Source organism: Colias eurytheme, chromosome 25, assembly GCF_061535395.1.
Source record: "Colias eurytheme isolate Ceu_HAF_F1 chromosome 25, ilColEury1 Martin Lab GWU primary, whole genome shotgun sequence".
In the NCBI taxonomy this organism is placed as follows: Eukaryota; Metazoa; Arthropoda; class Insecta; order Lepidoptera; family Pieridae; genus Colias; species Colias eurytheme.
The window spans coordinates 2225014-2249731 of NC_143004.1; the positions used below are offsets into that span (position 1 = coordinate 2225014).

A 24718-nucleotide genomic window follows, 5' to 3' on the forward strand; every position below is an offset into this window, starting at 1 on the left:
GAACTGTTAACTGATTACATAGATTATACGCCTTCCCATAATTTACGGGAAAATAGTTAAATGCGATAATCGTTAAGATAATACTAATTGGTATGCAGCCACGCGTCGTGAATATTAATTTTGTAAGTAAACATAATTATTCTTTAAATGGATTTGTTTGTACATGATTTGAGTGCAGTGGCTTATTGCTTCGAAGTTGAAGGTCTTAGGTTCGTTATAGGAGATATGCCAACCTGCACTAATTATCCATCGTGGTGGATTATTATTATATTTTTATAATGGTTAGATTTACCAATATTAGTATGTTTATTACATTCCTTATCATTGAAATATACGTAACTAAGTCTCCGCCTGCAGCTTTGCCCGAATTGTCTATGACTTGAAAATATTGTTCGAAAATTTTCCTCAATAACCACGCTATCCATTAGTGAAAATAGAATGAAAATCGGTGCAATAGTTTTTGAGTTTATTGTGAACACACAGACAAATATATAGACTTTGTTTTATATTATGTGTAGTGGAGTATTTTATTAAAACCTGTAAGTTTATTGCGAACAGACAGACAGATAGAATTTGTTTTGTATTATGTAGTGGAATGTTTTTAACTGACTTCAAAAAAAAGGAGGAGGTTATCAATTCGGCCGGTATGTTTTTTTTTTTATGTATGTACACCGATTACTCCGAGGTTTCTGAACCGATTTACGTGATTCTTTTTTTGTTCGATGCGGGATGGTGTCGAATTGGTCCCATAAAAATTTTATTCGGATAGGCCTAGTAGTTTTTATTTTATGAGCATTTTTGTCTGTATTTGTAAATGTTGCAAGTGCAAGTTTGAAGTCGGTTGGTTTAACGCAGTTATCACTTGTATTAAAAACTGTGGTTACTCCAAAACGTTCGGATACCGTAAGCCCCAGATTCCTTTACCGTAAGAAATAAATACTGGATAAAAGATAAGGGAAATTAAATCGAGATGTTTAAAATTTACTCGTGAGTCGATTGCAATCAATGGATATTTAAAATTGACTGCTAAAGGACGATGTAGGTGAATTTTAGTAAGTACCTACATGTCTCTGAAAAGATTTGTACCTACCTTATGGTTTCTTAATTGTTATTTGTATAATTGGTTCAAACATTTATTTTTTAAGACTGTTTAAGAACTTTCTTAAGCTTGATGATTAACGATTCTTTCGGTGTTTGATAGCCCATTTATCGAGGAGGGTTAGGCTATATAATATCATCACGCTAAGACCAACAGGAACAGGAAATGCGGGTAAAACCGAGGGGCACAGCTAGTGATAACTATAAATGGATATTTTAGTCTGATATTTTGTCTTGTCTATACTAATATTATAAAGGTTTGTACTTTGTATGTATGTATGTATGGTTTTCACGCATAAACTACTGGACCGATTTTGATGAAATTTGGCACAGATAATCTTTAGACCCTGAGAAAAAACATAGGCTACCTTTTATTGCGAAATATGTACCACGGGCGAAGCCGGGGCGAACCGCTAGTTAGTCATAAAGCTAAATGTTAAAAGTTAAAACATTATCATGACATTCAGTCATAAAACATTATAGACTGGGGTAGAAGCCTTTGAAAATAATGAAAAGATAAAAAAAATCGCAGTCGGATGAAACCCATTAGAAAAGGAGGGGAATATGATAAAAATGTAAGGAAAAATAAATTACGGTCAATCCGAGTTCGGGAAGCGGGAGGGGGGAGCATTTAAGAGAAAAAAATGGTTTCTCTCGATTTCCGACAAAACTACAAGTCCTATAGAAAAAAGTTCAATGGCAAAGTTGTAGTTAATTAAAAGTTCTACAACTTTTGTATTCACAATTTTTTCACATAACCTAAAAATTTAGGTGAAAAATTCAAAAAACCAAGTTTTTGGTCTTTTATTTCTATCTACTTCAAAATTTATTTATTTTTTACGAAATTTGGTGGAAACTTACTTTATTATGTCCCAAATACACTGTAATTTATTTGATTGAAAATATTTATTTTTTCGCCTTATTTTGAATTAATACCAAAAAAACAACCTAATTTTCAATCGAAAAGTCACCCGTCAAAATATCAGCTTTTTTCAAAAACTTGGGGAGCCTTTTATTCATTGAAATCTCTACTTTCATATGGTGTAAAAAAAAATAAACACCACCATAGTAAATGTTCTCAGGAAATGCATACAAACAGTGTGATAATGAGCTTTTACTAAATCAGGCACACTTCTTGAACTCTATATCTTCTCTTGTATCGGCTTTTCGGTAATATTTCAAAAGAAAAATAATTATCTGTTCTAAGTTTAATATTTTACAGCATATTCAAAAGCAAAATGATGTCGATAAAAACATTTCAGGTAGTTCGAGAAGTGTGCCTGATTTAGTAAAAGCTAATTTTCAGACTGTTTGTATGCATTTCCTGAGAACATTTACTATGGTGGTGTTTATTTTTTTTTACACCATATGAAAGTAGAGATTTCAATGAATAAAAGGCTCCCCAAGTTTTTGAAAAAAGCTGATATTTTGACGGGTGACTTTTCGATTGAAAATTAGGTTGTTTTTTTGGTATTAATTCAAAATAAGGCGAAAAAATAAATATTTTCAATCAAATAAATTACAGTGTATTTGGGACATAACAAAGTAAGTTTCCACCAAATTTCGTAGAAAATAAATAAATTTTGAAGTAGATAGAAATAAAAGACCAAAAACTTGGTTTTTTGAATTTTTCACCTAAATTTTTAGGTTATGTGAAAAAATTGTGAATACAAAAGTTGTAGAACTTTTAATTACCTACAACTTTGCCATTGAACTTTTTTCTATAGGACTTGTAGTTTTGTCGGAAATCGAGAGAAACCATTTTTTTCTCTTAAAAGCTCCCCCCTCCCGCTTCCCGAACTCGGATTGACCGTAATTTATTTTTCCTTAAATTTTTATCATATTCCCCTCCTTTTCTAATGGGTTTCATCCGACTGCGATTTTTTTTTGTTTCAAAAATTATCTACTCTAGTCTATTATAATAAAAAGCTTGTAAAACGACAAACCACTTTGTAAAAATCAAAGCAGCATTATATATTGTGAGATTTTTATTCAATTAGCGCTTTTAAGAACAATAACAATAAAAGTGTATTATATTTGCATTTATTGATTTAATTATGTTATTTATGTTGTTAATTATGTTATTTTCATACAATAAAAGAGAAATCTTCACATTGTTATGTTTGTGCTTTTTATTTACATGTTTAGTGAATCAATAAACCTTTCCAAACTTTTAGTATTAAAATTTGTTATCTATACTAATATTATAAAGCTGAAGAGTTTGTTTGTTTGAACGCGCTAATCACTGGTCCGATTTGAAAAATTCTTTCGGTGTTAGATAGCCCATCGAGGAAGGCTATAGGCTATATATCATTACGTGAAGACCAACAGGAGTGGAGCCACGCGGGTGAAACCGCGGAGTTTATTATAAACTAGCTGTTGCCCGCAGCTTCGCATGCGTGGAAAAGATAAATTTTCATGGTACAAACTTTCATCCCCTATTTGATCCCCTAGGGGGATGAATTTTCTAATATCCTTCCTTAGGGGACGCCTACGTTATGACATCTACCTGCATGCCAAATTTCAGCCCGATACGTCCAGTGGTTTGGGCTGTGCGTTGATAGATCACTATATCAGTCACCTTTGAGTTTTATATATATATATAGACTAGCTGTGCCCTAGCATTGCTCCGCTCCTGTTGCTCAGCATGATGATGATATATATTATAATTATAGCCTATCCCTTATAGCCTTCCTCGACAAATGAGCTATCTAACACCGAAAGATTTTTCAATTCGGACCAGCAAATCCTGAAATTAGCGCGTTCAAACAAACAAACAAACTCTTCAGTTTTATCTCTATAATAGTAATATAGATATTAGGCATGTAATCGCATTCGCGTTCGACGTCGGGGCGGGTGGCTAGTATTTATAAAAATGAGGCCCTATGATTTATTTGACTTGTACAATCTATTGAATTGGAGCAATAAATCGAATGGATAATTTTACTTTAAAATTTAATTTTAAATTATAACCTCATACTCTACAAACTGGACAAGTTATCTCATGAAATATGCAGTGAAATTGTGGTAAGAAACGCCGCGGGCAAATATTAGTTTAAAACGGTTTATCGAAGTCGAAATGGGTTAATAAGCTTTTAACTTTCTCTGCGAAGTGCGATGCACTTGTGAATTACGAGCAGTGAAATGAAACATAGTGGTGTTGCTACATTTGTATGGAAACTTTAATAAAGGCTGTATAAGAAATTTGTTCGTTATTTTGTTAGTAAGTCATGGTTTTGGAGCGTGGAAATAAATAAATAATAACCTATAATAGAGCATATACGTGCTATAAAAAAGTAATATAGCACCCTTGCGTGAACATCTATCACACCGCAACAAATAAACAATCGAAGGATACAATTCACAAAACTACAAACAGTATAAATGGTTTCGCGTTGCAGTCCCTGTCTTCGCCCACGGTGTAAACGCGATCATTTGTTAGGGCTGTCCCTTCCTGAATCATTTAGATGACAAATGGTAAGAGAACGTTGTAGGAATGATAATTTCGACTTAGAACTGTTCATGATGTATTGTGTGTTTCTAATGCAAATATAATACAATGTTTTATGGATATTAATGGAAGAGAAATTCTATGTTTTCTCTTAGGTATAGGAACGATCAATAATGTAGTAACATGGAGAAGGTATATCAGTCTAATACCAGGGTAGTTTTTTAAATTACATTTCGAGAAACAACTGATCAAATGAGATGGTTTAAATCATAATTATTCATAAAAGATCGTTACTTTTGATTACCAAACTACTATAATTCTCGATTTCAGTCTCATTGATTTTTGGAAAACAGTTTCTTCGAAAGAATATCTTATTAAAAAAAAATACTTTATCATAATAATATTAAATGATAACGACAAGTTTAATTTACTTTCATAAAAGTTCGTCATTACTAACTCAATTAAAAACATAATAGCTTTAATATTATGTAGAAAATAATAAATCAACAATTCAAAATTAATGCCATAATAAAATTAAAAACGCATTTTCACAACCCTTACCTAAAGCTAAGTGTTCACTGCTATAATTTATTGAGTTATCTATATAGTCAGAGAGCACGTTCGTAAACTTGTCTAGACTGCTTCTAAATCTTCTACTTTTTATTGTAATTGATATCAAGTAGAACAGATCGTAGTCTACTAGGTGTGGGACTAGTTTTTGCGCATGGTTTTGCTTAGGTTAGATAATTGTATAACGTAATCGGTTGAGGATTGTTTTTGTTGACGATTTGTACAAAAGCGAAAGCTATGATGTACGTTTGTATGTTTGTTTGTTAGTCTTTCATAAAAAAAAATGGTCGATTGGGTCTGATCTAATGTAGGTATTTTACATTGTAACTATTTAGTGATTTTACTCCAGGAAATTACACTGAATCTGTGAAACTATTAATTTGGACGTTTAATTTATTTCTATTGTTTATTCCTTTTATTCTTGTACTAACTAAATGATTTAAATCAACATTTAAGAAGTTTTTGAGTCTACCAATTATGGGCGCAATAGCTTTTCCTAAAATACCAAAATCGCTTTTATTTATTTTAATCGCAAAGTGCATTCGAAGTAACATTCGAGCCATCTCGAGAGCTGCACAAATACCATTGACACGGCAATTTCTATTTCATCCAAGAGAAAGTGACAACACGTTTTGCATGCGAATGTACCGTAATCTCTTACTAGGGACCGTGACGGACATGGTAAATAGTGTGGTCACCAAACGGGATCGCCTATGAAGATATGCGCGCCTGGTACTTTAATTAAATAAACTTGTTTTCTGTATGTAATTGGATGTTTTTTTATTTATGGGGAAAGTTTGTTTTGTTTATTAATCTTGGTTTGCGGTTAACTCAATTACGTTTACGCATATTAATTTCGATTATTTGATTTCTCGAAATTAGTTAAATTTGATTTAATGATAACGCTTTTTTTATTGATAGGTTATTATTTAGGAAAGCTTTCATACTAAAAAAATTACCGAATATTGTTTTTCAAATATTATTTTTCAATTACATACAGTTTCTATAAAGTTACAGATATACTAACAAAATATTATTTTCGACACAATAATATACATTTAATTTTAAAGTGAAACTCATCGTCTCAAACTTTTTGGCCTACAGTGTAGCGCATGTCGCGTGTATCCTCGGAGCAATAATTATCAAGCGTGTATCGCAGGCAGCCGACCGTCACGCGACATGCGCTACACAAAGCAGTGTTCGAAACCGTTCGAACAGTTTCACTTTTACCGTGGTTTCATAAAACCACACAACATTTTTTAATTCTTCTATCTTTGTCTATATCTAGTAATCACAGCTCCGATTTGGATGAACTTTGTAATAAATAATATTAAAAACTACGCTCAAACAGCCTTTTTTTCATAACCGTTAAAATAAGAGGTCGAAAATGTTTCCCGTCGTTTTTATCAGCTGGGAAAACCGCGAGGCACATCTAGTTATTTCATAATCATTAACTTTTAAGTACTAGGGAAACATATTAATATAGGTGTACAGGATAACCACCTATATCCAAGGGTTTGACATTTTAACGTAAAAACAAAATATAGAGCACCCTACCAACCTTGAAAGTTGTGGAATGCGGTCACATCCCAATCAAGTATCAAGACGTGTATAGTTGGTGTCGTTGATTTATTAAAAGGAAATATTATGGCCATTGACACAATGGGTAAAGATCGATGCACTACCTACGTGTGTTGTGAAATTACTATAATTGGATTTATGTTAAATTAACCGTTTGCATGAAATTTTATAGATATATTGGAAGTTTCCATTCGATTTTTCCACACTTTCTGCTATGAAAATAATAAAGATCTAAAAAATAAAATTTCTGCATAAACACGTATTTCAAGGAAACGTTTTTATTTATAGAAATAATGTAGGTACATAGATTCCATTAAAATTATAAATAAATTTCTCTACCAACGTCGATACTTTATATTTATAAATAAACACTACGCCTAGAAAAATCTTAAAGCGCTTCAACAATTACGCATCAATTACATGAAATATCTCGTAAATTATAAACATTTTAAATACCGCTGTAAGTGCTAAAACAGTGGAATTTAATGTTTTCCTTATAATGGTTTAAAATTTATATCCAGGTGTAATTTATGAATGATTAAAAAGTTTATAGACATTTTTAAGCAACTTTTATTGTGAAGGAGTTTCCTTTTACGAAGTCTTTACCATATAATAATATCGTATGTAATTTATCGGGAAGTCTTTCCTTTGTTTTAACACGCTTATATTATACTCACCTGTATGTTTGTATTTTTGTAAGTTATATGTAACCGACATATTAAGCTTTTGACCCACTTTCAATGGACAGATTTAATAAAAAATTTGTACACTATGTAATCATAATTAATTAACTTTTAAACTAGGTATTTTTTTTTTCAATATTCGTTCAGTTTCGTGTTTTTTTCTTAATTTCATTCCAACTGACATAATCAGCCAGTATTCAAAGAAACAAGCCATAGATAAAATATAGGTTCTAAAAAGCATAAGTAAAAAAATATCATAGTGCCACAGATAATAACTATCGCAAGTAGCCATGTGCACGTAATTCACGCAATGCCTAATGATAGAAAAAATTAAAGTTGCCTGATAGACTGCTGTTGCATCCCGGGGTTCGTCCTAATGGAGTTTTCTAGTACCTATACATGTTGGAATCTTGGGGCTATAGAACTAGCGATAGCCTTTTTTGAAGTGAAAACTTCTTTAGCGGCATTGGGTATAAAATCTTAAACTCGCGTCAGGACACGTGACCTGATCGAAAAAGCGTAAGACCGATTTTTTTTAGCCCTTATATTCCATGCGTGACGGATACGATTCCAAAATATCAAACATGCTGTACGTTAATAATCAAGTTTTCACTTCTGCCGGCACTCCCGGAGTGCAACCCGTCTTTTTTTGTAGTTTTTGTATATTTTTGTTTTCATGGTCAAATCTTTTTGTAAAATGCATATTTCATTTACGTTTGTTTTATACTTAATTTATATAATCGACTTCCATCGTAACAAATAGTTATTTTAATTTTAATTTCAAAGTCCGAGCGTGTTTGCCCAGCACACGTGTCAGAAGTGAAACTTCTTTGACAAGATTATATGACACCAAAATCGTCGCCTACTCCATAACGTGACGGTATTGCTCTGACATGCCAACGGGCCTAAAAACATAATAATATAAAAATGTACATATTTACCTAATAAAAGCTCCTATTTACTGGCCACCAGACAGACAATGCGTGGCGATTGCTATCGACTAGTGGCATCTAGTGGCGAGATGTTGCGAAGCCTTGCGTGTTTTCACACAATTATCCTTATACTAGCTGTTGCCCGCGACTTCGTCCGCGATTACGTCGTTTTTCGTCATTCGTCGTTTAAAAAATACGTGACACTTTATTTTTGAATGTTCTTAATTGTCTCTTATAAAAATTAACTACATTAAAATTGAATACTCTGATAAGAAAATCTTAAAATCGGAGGACATCGAAAATCTGAGGAAAACATGAGTGAATTTGATTTAAATTCTACATTACTTAGTAATTCAAATAATAATCTAAATTAAATGTAGATTAACAGTTTGAGCGCATCATTATATAATATGTACCTCAGTATTAAATTACGTTATAGTTTACATAGTAATTTTACTAAAAACACGATGACTTTCTTTCGCGCTCGGTACAACAAACTAATCATGTTTGTGGTACGTGGCCCGCGTCACTCGACCCCCCGTGAGTTCCCCTCCGTTACTATGCGAAAATACATTCGTCGCCCTACTGTAGGAAAAATTGTAATATTTTAAATTCGAGAAATATTGATTTCTTGTATTCGACTATTCGTTGTAGTCGAATACAAAATATATTTGAAGAAACTTAGGTTGGACTTCAGGCAAAAGGGATCCTATCAAATGATAAACTTGACCTTGTATCTTAAAAGTAAGCATGAAAGGATCCTCTGATAATTGTTGAGCACCAAAGGATCATTTAAAACGCACTACTATAAGAGCGAATATTGTCTAAGAACTGTTTAGATTGCACATGTTCCTCTAAAAGTAGTGATTTCAAAGGTTCTGGTATATCTTCAAACGAAAGCCGACTCCTTACTCTTCTTTAAAGCATTACAAAAAGAACATACTACGTTAATATCGCCTATACAGAAGATGATCTGTAATCAATTGTGAGGTTCCTTATAAGCAAACCCACTTTTATATTTGTCGGACCACACCACCGAACTCGTAGATTGATCTTCTATGTTTACCTCTAAGTCATTACGACTGTCGAAATCTGTCTACAGTAAGACGGGCCTCTCGCTATTCGTCCGTTTCAAGAGACCAAATAGTTTCAATTCTTAATCTTTCATTAAACAAACTTATTAATCGTACTTGTCTCAAATAATCTTGTCTCAAATAATGGTAATATTCGCGTCCCTACTCTAGTCATTGCTAATGCTCATGTTCATCTTCAAGAGATCGAATAATATTATGGTGCACCCTATTATTTGTCAAACGGTCTTCATATTGAGTAAAAGTTTCAGATTATCGAGATAAAATATGCCATTTGCGATCAGCTGTGAAACGTTATACCCTCTCAGTGAAGGTTTCGGTCTCACAGGCAATTCTCGTTGTGAAGCGGTTTCAGGTTCTCGGCATAACACATGTTGTTTTCGGTCAATAGTAAGCCTCTTACCTCTAACGATCCTTGAGAACTCTTATTTCTCATTTTCTTAGCTTTGCTCGAATTTCGATATAAAGATTTTTTAGGTGGCACTGATGCGAGTGAATAAAAATTAAGTTAAAACGGCCTGAGAGTGTTATAATCATCAATCATCATCATCATCATCAATACATATAATAAAATTGTGGAAAAGCGATGTCTGTACAATGAAAATATGTAGAAAAAAATTAGCAGGTGTTATTATTAAATCGATCTTGAACCCAAAACTGTAGTTAAAATTTTTTTTGTCTGTTTGTCTGTATGTTTGTGCACGCTAATCTCAGAAACGGCTTATCCGATTTAGATGCGGTTTTCACCAATGTATTGTGGTAATTTTCATTTAACATTTAGTGTTTATTTTATATCAATCGGTTCATAAATAAAAAAGTTATGACAATTTATAAGTAATCACGGCGAACATTTGCTAAGGCATTCTATTGTACACTGTACAGTGTACGATAAAACGTAATTTATCTGTTATATGTACGCTACAGTTATTCCTTTACATGTCCAGGTGATCATATCAAAATTCCCCAAGGGTTTGGGGGTAAGCTGAGGTAGTAGGGGGGGGGGGGGTCAAATTAACATTATGGTTACTTCTAATAGGTAAATTTTCCACATAAAATGTCCTTTAAATTATGTCGTATTATATTTTTAACCCCCGACGAAAAAAGACGGGTGTTATGTGTTTGACTGCTATGTATTTCTGTGTGTGTGTGTGTGTCTGTCTATGGCACCGTAGCTGGCTAACGGGTAAACCGAATTAGATGCGGCTTTTTTTTTGTTGGGCAGCATATTTTCCGACGCTGGTTCTTAGATAAATTGTATCAAAATCGATTCATCCACTTATTATACCTACATAGGGGTAAAAGTGGGAATGAAAATGATATAATAATTTATTTTTAAAGATCGTCGGGAAGTTTATGAAATTATTTATTCCTTTTTCTATACACTTTTCTTCGTCTAAACGGTTTAGTTACGTGCGTGAGACAGGAAACATCTAATTTGGATTTGTTCCTGGATTTGATAAAAATTAAGTATCGATTAAGCTGATCAGTGGCTACACCATACATTATTAAAAACATCCATTTAAGAAAGGAAGGAAATAGAATTTGCTACTCTCCCCCCCTGGTTCCAAAAAAATAATATGACATAATTTAAAAGAAATTTGACGTAGAATTAGTTAGGCATTTCTTTTTAGATTTTCCATATTGTATACTAATCATAATTTTTAATTACAATATTATGTAGTAACTATTTGGTATAGGTTAGGCATTTCATTTCTTGATTTTCTTTAATAAGTTGGTACGTAAGTTTTTTAGCTCAGTTTAGTAAGAAATTTTAATAAGTAACAATTCTTTTAATTATATTTTATGGTAGTACGTATTTACTCAATAATTGTATGTTAAGTAGTAATTCAGCATGGGCGTAGCCACGGTGGGGCTGGGTGGGGCGCTTACCCTGGCTTTGATCTGGTAGGTACCAATTGTGAAGGGGAGTGGGCGTGGGCGTTGGCGTGGGCCTGGGAGTGAACGTGGGAGTGGAAGCATGAAAATAAAAACAATTATTGTTGCCCCACCCTGAGCCCATGGTCATAGGTCCCATAGTCACTATTCCACGCGGACGAAGTCGCGGGCACAGCTAGTAGACAAATATAATCAGAAAGCTTTGAACTCCTAAGCTCAACCATAAAAGATAGACATTTATGATGTCGGGAGATATTTTTTAACCGACTTCAAAAAAAGGAGGAGGTTATCAATTCGGCCGGTATGTTTTTTTTTTATTTTTTTTTTTTTTTATGTATGTACACCGATTACTCCGTGGTTTCTGAACCGATTTACGTGATTCTTTTTTTGTTCGATGCGGGATGGTGTCGAATTGGTCCCATAAAAATTTTATTCGGATAGGCCCAGTAGTTTTTATTTTATGAGCATTTTTGTCTGTATTTGTAAATGTTGCAAGTGCAAGTTTGAAGTCGGTTGTTTTTAACGCAGTTATTGACTTGTTATATAATATGGAGAACAGAGTTACTGCTCTGCTCACGAATATGAAAAATAATTGTACCAAGTTTCGTTTAAATCCGTCGAGTAGTTTTTGTTTCTATAACGGTTATACAGACAGACAGACGGACAAAAATTTTTGGCGTCAGTGTCGATCCCTAATCACCTCGTGATAGTTATTTAGGAAATATATTTCATGTACAGAATTGACCTCTACAGATTTAATATAAGTATATAAGTATACATATAATTAGATTCCAATTTCCATGTAACGTTAAATTCGACTATACAATAACTAACAGACAACGCAGGTTACTCTCGTTTCCGTAAGTTGAAGCGGCTACATATTCGGTCCTCATAACTTCACTTTTTGTGAACGAAACGACAACGCGGTTTAATTCGATGCCAACACCATCAAAAAAAAGGAAATATTTTTAATTGTGAAAAAATATTATGATTTACACTATTAATACTATTTTAACATTAACACAAAATATAAGACTGTGAGTGTGTAAAAATAAATCCAGCTAGTTTCACATCAAACTTATGTTTTTAATTAGGTATACGACATGAAAATATATTAATTACCAAGCAATAATCATACAGGTAAATACTGAACAAAAGTATTAACAGTCAAAGTATATTTTTACTTACAACATGTAAATGATGAAGAAATAATAATTATCAACGAACTAACCTTTTTGTATTATTGTTTATAAATATAAATTCATAAACAATAAATTTATAAAGAATAGAAAAAATTCGACCACTAAAGAATGCTGGTTCGAGTCCCGCCTCGTTATCCAATTTTTAAAACACGAAGATTTTAAAAAATGTAACCAATGAACACAACCAATATTAGATTAATTGTAATGGTGTCTAGTTTGACTTAAAATAATAAACATCTACCCTCACTTTTAAAAATGTAGTATATTCACACGAATTATAAGCGCACCTTATAGGGAAGGGAAGATATTATGGGTTAAAGAGTTAAATAAATAAATAACATAATTATATTTAAATTATTAATTTTTAACATTGTATTCAGTAGTGTTAACATGTAAATTGATTTGATTTTTACGAAATCTCATAGATGGCGCTGTTTCAAATTTGTATACTAATAAATTCATTAAACTGATTCTCTGCCCAAATTACGTAAATGACATAGTTTTTATTGTGTAAAGCTAGATAATAGCATGGCTTACCCGAAACCAACATTTAAACATGAATCTTTAGATTGTACGCTGTCGTAATACACGGAATACGTAAGAAAAAAAAAGGTTCACAGCTCCTCCCCCGGAGGTGATAGCATGATAATATGTTTAAAAAAGCCTCACCCGACCTGTTAGTAATATTCATGCAAAATTTGAAGTCAATCTATGCAGTACTTTTCGAGATTAGCCTGGACAAACATACAGACAAACAGACAAACAGACAAACAGACAAACAGACAAACAGACAAAAATTCTAAAAACTATGTTTTTGGCTTCTATATCGATTATAGATCATGGATTATGTATTCTTTTAAAAAAATATTCAATGTACAGTTTTGACTTTCCTACGATTTTATTATATGTATATAATATATATAGATTTTATATTTAATTCCCACTGAATTTGCTACTAAATTCTAATCTCTATCGCTGATTCTGTAGTGGATTTATCGAAAATGGCTTCAATTTATACGTTTATGCTTGAACATTTATCTAGGTATTTATAAGCTTCCGAGGCTTAAAATCTAATAACTGGAATATTATTTCTCATATTATCAATTTTCTTCTATGTATATCGGTTCATTGACCATTTTAATACATTGATAAATTAAAGTTGATATTATATTTAATTAAATGTGCCACATATAGTTATTATATTATGTAAGTTCTTTGTTGTGATGTAACCATGTTTGATTGCAAATAAATGATTTTGAGTTTGATTTTGAGTGATAAAAAAAAACAACCAAGCTAGGATAAAAATTAGTGTACAACTCTAAAAGTCTACGAGAGAAAAAAAAATACTCTCAAGCTTAGTCCTTATAATATTTTTAATTCCATTCCATAATCTAGCTCAAAAATGCAACTATCCTAATTAAATTTCAACTTGTTATTTTTGTTCCAGCGCTATCCTGGTGCGAGGGGGCAAGGGACGCATCGTGTCCCCGGATCTGTGGGCCAGCGTTACAGGGGGAGCCAGTTTGCGCGACCGATGGGTACATCTACCCCTCGCTTTGTGAGATGAGGAAGAAGACTTGTGGCAAAGGTAGGTGTGGACTGTGGAGTATCTTACTAGTATCGCTTTGCGGTTTCACCCGCGTGGCTCCGCTCCTGTTGGTCTTAGCGTTATGATATAATATAGACTTCCTCGATAAATGGGCTATCTAACACCGAAAGATTTTTTCAAATCGGACCAGTAGTTCCTGAGATTAGCGCGTTCAAACAAACAAACTCTTCAGCTTTATAATATTAGTATAGATTACCTAACTCTTTTTGGATTTGAACAATGAACATATTGGATCGACCATATAAGCAATTTTAATCGAAATGTACATTTTGAGTTATATAACAGTATATAACAGTATGTTATCAAATTTTAAATCGTAATTTTTTCGATGTGATGATGAATTGGAAATATTTATCCTTATCGTTAGATATTGTGAATAGACAACAAGTCAATTTGCTAACGCAGTTCCGATATTAATTAATGAACACGACGGCGATGCTTTTTAACACGTCATTAATCTATACTTATCTATACTTAATATTATAAAGCTGAAGAGTTTGTTTGTGTGTTTGTTTGAACGCGCTAATCTCAGGAACTACTGCTCTGATTTGAAAAATTCTTTCGGTGTTAAATAGCTCATTTATCGAAGAAGGCTATGGGCTATATATCATCACGCTAAGACCAACAGGAGCGGAGCAATGCGGGTGAAACCGCGGAGCACAGCCAGTTATAAAATAAATCTTTCGCGCCTATTTTGAGCATGAAATATCACGAAGTAAAACTAGCATTAAAATGCCATTTCGCTCAATTTCCAGGAGTACGACTAGCACCAGATCAAGGTTCATGCTCGCGCGCACAAGGCTCCAAATGTGACCACAGATGTACATCAGAAAGGGACCCAGTATGCGGTACTAATGGAAGAACTTATTTGAATAGATGTATGCTGCAAGTCGAAATCTGCAGGTAACATTTTTCGTATTAAATGATGCTACAATTTATGTATTACATTCTTCAGCGCTTTGAGTTGCTACAGCATCAAAGAAAGTGGCTAATTTAGTTCTCAACATACGTAATAACCACACAGCTAGCACATTGCCTTATTTAATTCGGTGAATTTAATTTTCTAATTGTAAAATATATAATTTGTAAATCGACCGAGCAGTTTTTGAGTCGAGCCGAACAAACAAAAAAATAAGCAGTTATAAGAACTGCTCATAGAAGGCCGAAAAAGCAACAACTTATTACATAAATTTCATAACACCAGTAGTTTTGTAACGCGAACTCAAAATATTTTGCTCTGCCAAAAATTGCTCAACGCGGCTATAAGTTTACGCTTCAATAATACTAATTGTCTCTTTACAATATCAGTGTACCTTACTTTTCTTTCTTTCAGAGTGGGCATCGGGCTCTCCCATCTAGGCGCTTGTAACAACATCAGTGCGCATCGAGAGAACTGCCCCGTGGACTGCTCGCAGGCGCCGCTCGATGGGCCCATCTGTGGGTCTGACGGCAACGTGTATAAGAGCACCTGCCAGATGAAGCTTTTGACTTGTGGGTACGTGAATCATCTCCACATTCTACACATCTTGCATTAATTAATTTCAAATCAATGTTGCATTAATGCTAGGAGATGGATGCTCCATGTATTTAATAAAAGAGAAAATAAGATGGCAATTTCCTGTGCTAATAATGTATTTGGACCACAAATAATTTAAACAATTATATACAACGTTTTGTAAACATAGGTTCTATCGGTTCTATATTAACCTAAGTATATTTTATTATTTCACTAGCGGTCCGCCCCGGCTTCGCCCGTGGTACATGTTTACGTTTTCTCTACATAAGAACCATCCTCGTACTTCAAGGAATATAATAAAAAAAGAATTATCGAAATCGGTTCAGCCGTTCTCGAGTTATGCGCTTACCAACACATTTTGCGATTTATTTTTATATATAAGAAGATTATAGATTACTAGCTTCAGCTCGCAACTGTGCTCCGTCACTAGCTTATTCTGAATGCAGCATAATATCTATGTTATTCAAATAATGAAATGGTACGTAACGAAAGTGCATATTATCAAATTGCAGACAGGTTAGACGACGTGCAGAAAAATTATTCACAGCCATTCGATAAAGCACAAATCATCATGGACAGTATTGTAACCTAATTGACCTTAATAATCAAGAAGATATCTCTTCCAGGCAAGGCGTGGTACGAACAAACAAGAAACACTGTCAAACGACGCGACATTGCCGGGAGTCGTGCTGGAGGGTCGCACGACCGACTTGCGGCTCTGATGGTAAACTGTACGCAAACGCTTGCAGGATGAAGGCTACTAACTGTGGGTGAGTATTCAGTTTCTTGTTAAATTACTTTTAACAAATTCAAACTAAAATTAAAAAAAATATGGAACCAGGCAAAATGTAGAAGCAGTTAATACAGTTTTCGTAACAGCTAGATAGCTATTTTAGCGAAGTTAGGTACTTACAGTCTGAAAACCAATTTTATCAGAGATAATTAACTCTGAAATTTTCAACAATTATTAAAATATTTTTTATAATGCTAATTTCGATAAGTTCTCAAATATGTTAACATTATAGTTCGAATGGGGAATCGGAAAATTTCCGACAAAATTTAAATACCCTAGGAGAGGCAGGAGTCACATTGCCAAATAAAGCCTCAATTTTGCGCCAACATTGAAATGAAGATTTTTTTTTAAATACATACCTTTAAATTATTAAACCCATAAATCATATATTTCCAGTAAGCACGTATTCGAAGTGCCCATGGCATTCTGCGTATCACAAGAACGAACCTCTGGAGGCGAGTACTGTCCCACCGACTGTTCTGACCAGAAAGAAAAGCTGGTGTGCGGTTCTGATGAGAATATTTATAGGAACGAGTGTGAGATGAAGATGCTGAATTGTGGGTAAGTGGAAGATCTCAACTGTTTTGAATTTTGATACTTTTTGATACTTAGTGATTGACGTTATGCTGAAACTGAGCAATCATTCTGCTGAAGCTGATCTTTATTCCACAAATTGAATGTTATGTATATTTTAAAATCAAACCCATAAAATAAAATTTGTGGAAATATAGATCTTATTTGATTACGTATGACGTATAAGAATGAGGTAGTAAATATTGCCTCCACTAATTTTAATATATATCACTAAAAGCTAATCAAAATCCTATCCACCTTACAGCGTCAACAGCAGGAAGATAGTCAAGAAGGTAGACATGGAAAAATGCAAGTCGAAGATAAGCAAATGTATGAAAGTGAAGTGCCCCAGTGAACCGGACCCGGTGTGCGGGACTGATGCGAATGTGTACACGAACCCTTGCTTCTTGAAGGTCGCTACTTGCCTGTAAGTTTCTGTTTTAATCTTTATATATAAAAATGAATCGCAAAATGTGTTGGTAAGCGCATAACTCGAGAACGGCCGAACCGATTTCGATAATTATTTTTTTATTATATTCCTTGAAGTTCGAGGATGGTTCTTATGTAGAGAAAACGTAAATATTATGTACCATGGGCGAAGCCGGGGCGGACCGCTAGTTTCCATTTTCCAATAGATTCTGTACGGTGGAAATAAGATACGTAGATTGCTTCGGGTCTTGTTTTGTGTAAGTTACAAAAAGAAGTGAAAATAGAACTTGATATAAACTAATTGTGGGTATAAATTTGGAAAATAAGCTATCAAGCAAAAGGTAAAATATATTTTATAAGTACAAATACACTTTCATTACATCAATATTATGGATAAAAATATTGTTCTTGGAAATAGAGCGTGTGAGCCAAGCACACGTGTTTGAAGTGAAACTTGTTTGGCAAGATTCAATTTCAAGAAGGCCTCACTCCATCACGTGCCGGTATTGCCATGACACGACCTTGAAATTTTAGAGCTTCCGCGCAAGAGCAACTTTTGTCTCCGCAACTATTGTCTCACCCATCAACTCTATGGGCTAATAAAAAAGTCTCTCGGGAGTTGCGTCGCTACGTGCCCGCACATTCTTACTAGCCCATAGAGTTGATGGGAGAGACAAAATAGTTGCGGAGTCAAAAGCTGCTCTTGCGCGCTAGCTCTTTAGTCTCAACGCGCTTAAAGAAATTTCAATTCAAAAATAGTTGTAAATGCTACCACAGAGAAACTTTATACGACTTCAAAATTATTATTTATCTTCACAGCAAAGGAGTACAACTCGCTCACTTCGGTAACTGCACGCTTCTCCCGCGACTCGAAACCGACTGCCCTGAAAACTGCGATAATGTGGTCGACCAGCCTGTGTGCGGTTCTGATGGCAATGTATACAAGTGAGTATTGCTTGATGAAGGACATATTGCATTAACAAACTAAAATGTCACTAAAACTGTCAAATACGGGCAATTAGAATACGTTATTAAAATGGTAGTTTTATACCTACATTATTCGACGAATAAGTTTTATCCAAGCATTGAAAAATCGGCCCTTAATGTATATTAAATATTAAAAGAATAGATTTAACTGAAGGAGAAGGCTACTTGCATTCTCTGTTGTAAGGTCTGATAGCCATAAACAAAGGTCTAGGCTGCTGATGTTCGAAATGATAAATTTAATATTTAATGCATAAATTAAAGCATTAATCAAGTGGATAATCTGATATTTTTTTTTTAGTAAAAAAAAATAAAAAAAAAAAAAAAAAATAGTTTATTTCCTTTCTAAATTTTACACAATTTGGAGTAGTAGGGCCCTCCTAGTAAGTTTAAGATAAAACCTGTGTCAGGAGGACCCGCTCTTCCTTAACTTAAAATAGGTTATCTACATGAAAAAAATAAACTGTTAATAACTAAATATTAATAGTTAAGTGTGGAGTGTATGATTGTGTGTGTGTGATGTGTTTGTGTATTGTGTGTTGTGTGTGTGTGTGTGTGTGTGTGTGTGTGTGTGTGTGTGTGTGTTTGGATTTGTCGGTTTATGTATGAGCACGAGTTTGTGAGTGAACGAATTTAAATAGCAATTAATATTTACCAGCTAATGATTACACGTGGTTATAGTTAAATAAATAATATAAAAGTAATAATTACACAGTGCATGACGTAGCAAGAAGGTTTTCTGTGTCATCATAATTTAGTGTTTTTAGCCAATTCATTATTTTATTTTTTAAATCACAACAAGTTAGTCTATTAATGTTAAATAATTTATTTAGATGATTATATATATAAGCTGAGTTAGCTGAGTACTGGCGTCTGGCAAAAACAGTTTTGGTACAACGAGTTTTAATTACATCCTTCCTTCTTCTTCCCTCCACTGTGGTATAAATAAATGGTGTTTTTTTGTGTGTTTTTATTGTAATAAGTAAGATGTATAGTTGTCTGACTGATAGAATATCACATAGTTTATACAGATCTGTCGTTGGAAACCGGCGAGGTTTTTGATACATGACTTTCAGAAGACACCTATGCACACGCTCCATTTCTATGAATTTAGATTTGTTAGCTCCCCCCCAGATAGGAATACAATATGCTAAGATTGATTGAACTAAGGACTTGTATATTTGATTCCTAAGCTTATGTGAAGTTACATATCTCAAAGATTTAAAAATCCAGATTAGTTTCCGTGCTCTTTCGTTCATATAATCAATGTGTGAATGCCAAGATAAGCGGTGATCAAGTATGATCCCGAGATATTTTGTAGTAAAAACTTTTTCAATAGTGTCGCAAGTACAATTTAAATTATTAGTTCCATCACATTCGTGGAGCTTAAGGTTAAGATTAGGATTAGGTTGTGTTTTATTATTAATTGAGAAGCATATGTGAAATAGTAATAGTAAAATAGTTGAATTAGAAATTCTGTAACTTTATGTAGAGGTTTAACACCCAATCGCACAGGAGCCAATTAATTTTAATAAAGTTTAGTATCCAAATTCAGCAAATCATGATAATTACTATCGGCTATATTTTATCCTACTACAAAAAATTGGTCTATAATGATATCTTAAGTACTATCAATCTCTCATAATATATTATTATTCTGCTACAAAAACATTAATTAGTCTATAATGACTTCTCCAGCTATACCTAATATTCCTTTTACCAAATACTAATAACTTTACAGATCGGAATGTGAGCTCCGGCGGGCCACTTGCGGCCAGCACGTGGTAGCGGTGTCCGTATCCCACTGCCGCACCACTGCCCTCTGTCATGGCGACTGTCCAGATACACCAGCGTTCGTGTGCGGGTCTGATAACCGGTTTTATAAGAACGAGTGTATTATGAAGAAGGAGAACTGTGGGTAAGTCTGTGTGTGATTGTGGTAAATATTATGGTACCTAATGTAATAAAGTTTTAAACGAAGGGCCTTTCTTAAATGATAATTTATCAGGGCATCCATTAGTTGAAATCTTATCATTTCCTTAATATGCAAATTAAATTTTAAATGAGATATTATATTCACGTTTACCTCGTGCCTACGTATACAATACAGTTGCAAGAAGAGAGTTGTATTTTACTGAAGATTTTTTAAAGAATTTCCTATGTATTTTTGTAGTGATTCCATTTAAAAGCACTGTTCTGACTTCTGGCATTTTACACATGCGTAAAATCAAATAACAACCAATAGGTTATGCTTTCAATCGAATGTAGAAGTAAAATATGAAACGCCTCGATACATTCGATGTATTGAGCAAAAAATTGATTTCACTTTAATGCACAGAATTCCCCCCTAACCTCAAAAAATTGGAACAGTAAAATATATCTCCAATATATCCCAAATACCACACAACTCTTTTCAAAATGTTATCATCATATTCCAGAAAACACGTGTTCGTAGTGCCACTAAAGCGGTGCCTAGCGCGGTTCCAATACGCGGGCTGCGCGCGCGTCTGCCCGCCGGAGTACGATCCTGTGTGCGGTACGGACGACAAGACGTACTCTAACTCTTGCTTCTTGGAGATGGAGAATTGTAGATCGAGGTAAGTTGGTAAATGGTTGCTGAATTGTTTCTGTATTTTAACAATTCGATAGCGCTTCTAAACGAAGTCTAATGTAATAATTTTTTTATTTTTTTTATTTATTTATTTAACATAATATTAATTCTTAGGTGATATAATTTACATTGATGCAATCATAAACTCATTCAAGTTTTTCTGTGCACCATAAGCCCACAAACCGCTACATATGAATTACAATTCGTAGTAGTAGTTAGAAGATGTTGAAAGACGTCTAGTTTAATAAATTAATATTTGCTATTGAGTTCCTGTATATCATTTATAAAGCAGTGGAGGTCATTTCTAGTGATATAATATCAATGGGAAGGAATTTGGAATGGAATTTTCTCTGTTATTTTTTGATATGGTTAAATCTTGTTGTTTCACTCTCAATTTTTGAACATAGCATATTCATCCCATTTCTTGACTTCTAGTGATACTATCCTCCCATGTTTCTATGTTGATTTTTTATTTTTAAATCTACATGCTACGTTAATTTCAGAATTATATTTCTTGCTCTTAACGTGTAGAATCTTTGGCCAAACTCTCTCGATAGTTTATATGACGTCTTATGTGTTAATTATATAGTTATATATAGTTAGTCTTATGTTAATTATATTATTTTATTTATTACAGAAGTCTCGTGCAACTCAAGCATCTAGGCACATGTACTGAACCCATCGCTGAGGAACCGAAGAACTATCTATATCGATAAATTCATCAAATTGTGTATCGCATCAGTCATACATTGCTTCCAATGGGTCAACCATTTTACAATTAGTGCCAATTCTTATATAGTGAAATATACTTTATTCTTTACCTGATGGGAGGTAAATAAATACCGTAATGTTTGAAATAATAAAAATAGTAATTCAAATAGGTTTTTAAGCTATTGCATAGCGCGGGACTTGAGCGCGGGGACCGAATCTAGAAATTGCGTAACGAAAAACCTCACGCTCCCCACTCCGACGGGCACGGAGGTGTGGCTTGAAGGCATAGCATGCAATAGCTTTACCGCGGCAGTCCCCGAGTGCCACACGTCTTTATTTAAGGGATCTCATTATTTGAAATCATAAAAGTTGAATGATAAGTTAAATCTTTTTTCACCTTTGAATTGTTACGCAATATTGAATGTTTTAGTCTTTTAGATAATGCAAAAAATTATAAATTTGAGCAATATCGCTAAATGATGAAATAATTTAATACATGACGATATTATTTACCTCTCATATAGAAATATAATGTCTTCCATTTGTGTCTGTAGATTATTTATTAAGTACAAATATATTTTCGATTTAAAAATCAGCGCCATCTATTGGAGCGTGGGTTGAATTAGATAAATAGAATTTGGCGCGTTTTTTGAAATTCTTTTGAGATTTCATTACTTTGCTCTCAATTTTATGTGGTTAGTGTCTTCTTAATCATTGAAAAATTGTTGTTTTCTTTTTCTTATTTATTAGAAATATACAAGGCATGTAGCTATCTCAAATAGTTAGCATAATAAATCCGGAAGGTTCTAGACTCGATACTCATTTGAATGTTACTATAGACTAACTAATCCACAGAGCGAAGTATAGGTAGTCATAGACTCTGCTATATCAGAAATTAAACTTAAACCATAGTAAAAAAAGAGAAGTAGGTCAACTCCTGACGTTTAGGAGCGGTACCGGTACACGGCGTTGTGTGCGTGTGTCAAGCTTGCGTTCGTACATGAACGGGGGGTGAGGCCAATCGCTGCGCGTACATACAAACGGCGTGATATACCTCTGTTGGCAAATAATATACTTCTCTCTTTTTACTATGCTTAAACTTACAAAAAAAATCTCGCAATTTCCTTGCCATTTCATGAACAAATTACATAACTCTTTACGCTATGGAATTTCAATGTTTTACGTAGCAATGGAAAATAATTTATGGCAGTAGATAAGTGTATTATAAGGCTAAGTTCTGACTGTTTATTTATTGTTCTAATTTATTATATAATTAGTTAGTATTTGTACATAATAAGGGATGTTTCCACTGGTCATTGTAAAGGGTGTTTTACAATGAACAGTGGGAAAATATTGCATTTAAAAATCGCATTTCACTTCAATATTATAATTGAGTATGTAAACCATAAACCGTAAACATAATAATCTCTGTACCGATGTTTTATAAACAAATAAATGGTAAAACTGAGTGTAAATGTTTTTTATTCTTTCCTAACCTAACCTTACCTACCTACTCAAAGATTTTCTGCGCAGGCTGATATCAAAATAAAATCCATTCAATTTTTTCAAGTCTACAGGTTTAAATACATTGCTAATAGACTTAAAACTTACCATTATCTATACATGTATATATATTATAAATTATAATAAAATCGTAGGAAAGTCAAAACTGTACATTGAATATTTTTTTGTGATCTACAATCAATATGGAAGCCAAAAATATAGTTTTTAGAATGTTTGTCTGTTTGTCTGTATGTATGTCCGGGTTAAACTCAAAAAGTACTGCATAGATTAAATTCAAATTTGGTACACAGATAGCTTGAGAGATACCTGAGGAATATCATAGGATTGGTTTTGTCCCGGAAATCCCACGGGAACGGGGACTGTGTCTTTCTTTATCTACGCGGACGAAGCCGCAGGCGGAAAGCTAGTTATTAATAATCATTATTGTACCTAAAATGTCAAAAAATTAGTTTATTTTATCAAGTTTGAAAATGTAAACATAACCTGTAGCTCTACCATGAGTTTACGCACACGATACTCGCTAGCGGTTTGTATAAAATTTCGTACAGCGCCCCTAGTGTGCCGTAGCGGGACTAAAAAGCCTACCATGAGGTGGAATACTTAGTATACTACAGTAGATTACGTATAGTAAACTATACTATACTCGTTGTAGTAACCGTACAATTTTTGCACCATGAGTTCTAATTTTGACATAATAATATGTCATAGTTTATAACTATTCGACGATAGATACGTCATTCACGGTAAATAATCTCGTGAACTATTCACGTTTACTATTGTAGTTACGTCAGACGATTTAACTATCTCAACTCATGGTAGAGGTACTGGTGTGAAAATCTTGTTTAGCACGTGTATTATATAATCCTGCTTCAATAAAATTTCTGTCACAAAACAAACAAATTAACTGAGATACGCTTATTCATACACAACGTGACTTTATTGACGTTTATTTAATATTTACTTTGATTAATTTTGGTGAATTAAATAAATATTTGAATCACAATTACTTTTAGTGTGGGATTTTTGTATAAACTCTTTCCTTAGCAACATCTATACAAACAATCATTTTCACATCATATCTCATATCTCAAGAGCACTCTATATCTTACACTAGCTGCGCTCTGCGGTATCCCCCGCGTGGCTCAGCTGTTGTTGGTCTTAGCGTGATGATAAAAAGCCTATAAAGCCTTCCTCGAAAAATGATAGCCTATTTTTCGAGGAAGGCAGCACCGGAATTATTTTTCAAATCGGACCAGTAGTTCTTGAGATTAGCGCGTTCAAACAAACAAACAAACAAACTCTTCAGCTTTATAATAATACTAGCTGCTCCGCGCGGTTTCACCCCCATGGCTCCACCCCTATTGGTCGTAGCGTGATGATATATAGCCTATAACCTTCCTCGATAAATGGGCTATCTAACACCGAAAGAATTTTTCAAATCGGACCAGTAGTTCCCGAGATTAG

General features: G+C 33.7%; 1 protein-coding gene across 2 annotated transcripts in view; it reads left to right on the top strand.

Moving 5' to 3' along the window:
- LOC149897470 (serine protease inhibitor dipetalogastin) overlaps positions 1-24718 on the top strand; it is a 211886-nt gene that overhangs the window by 34804 nt on the left and 152364 nt on the right. The window contains exons 3-12 of one of the 2 annotated variants that reach the window (XR_016458190.1): positions 13952-14092; positions 14869-15016; positions 15447-15608; positions 16256-16399; positions 16819-16983; positions 17261-17422; positions 18244-18369; positions 20150-20326; positions 20847-21005; positions 21657-21900. Coding sequence is in view for 1 of the 2 variants with exons in the window: in XM_090116454.1 (XP_089972580.1) it covers positions 13952-14092; positions 14869-15016; positions 15447-15608; positions 16256-16399; positions 16819-16983; positions 17261-17422; positions 18244-18369; positions 20150-20326; positions 20847-21005; positions 21657-21735 (1463 nt within the window). In the remaining variant the exon portion in view is untranslated. Of the gene's footprint in view, positions 1-13951; positions 14093-14868; positions 15017-15446; positions 15609-16255; positions 16400-16818; positions 16984-17260; positions 17423-18243; positions 18370-20149; positions 20327-20846; positions 21006-21656; positions 23199-24718 lie in introns of those variants that run through there. The other variant, XM_090116454.1, reaches the window with a different exon arrangement.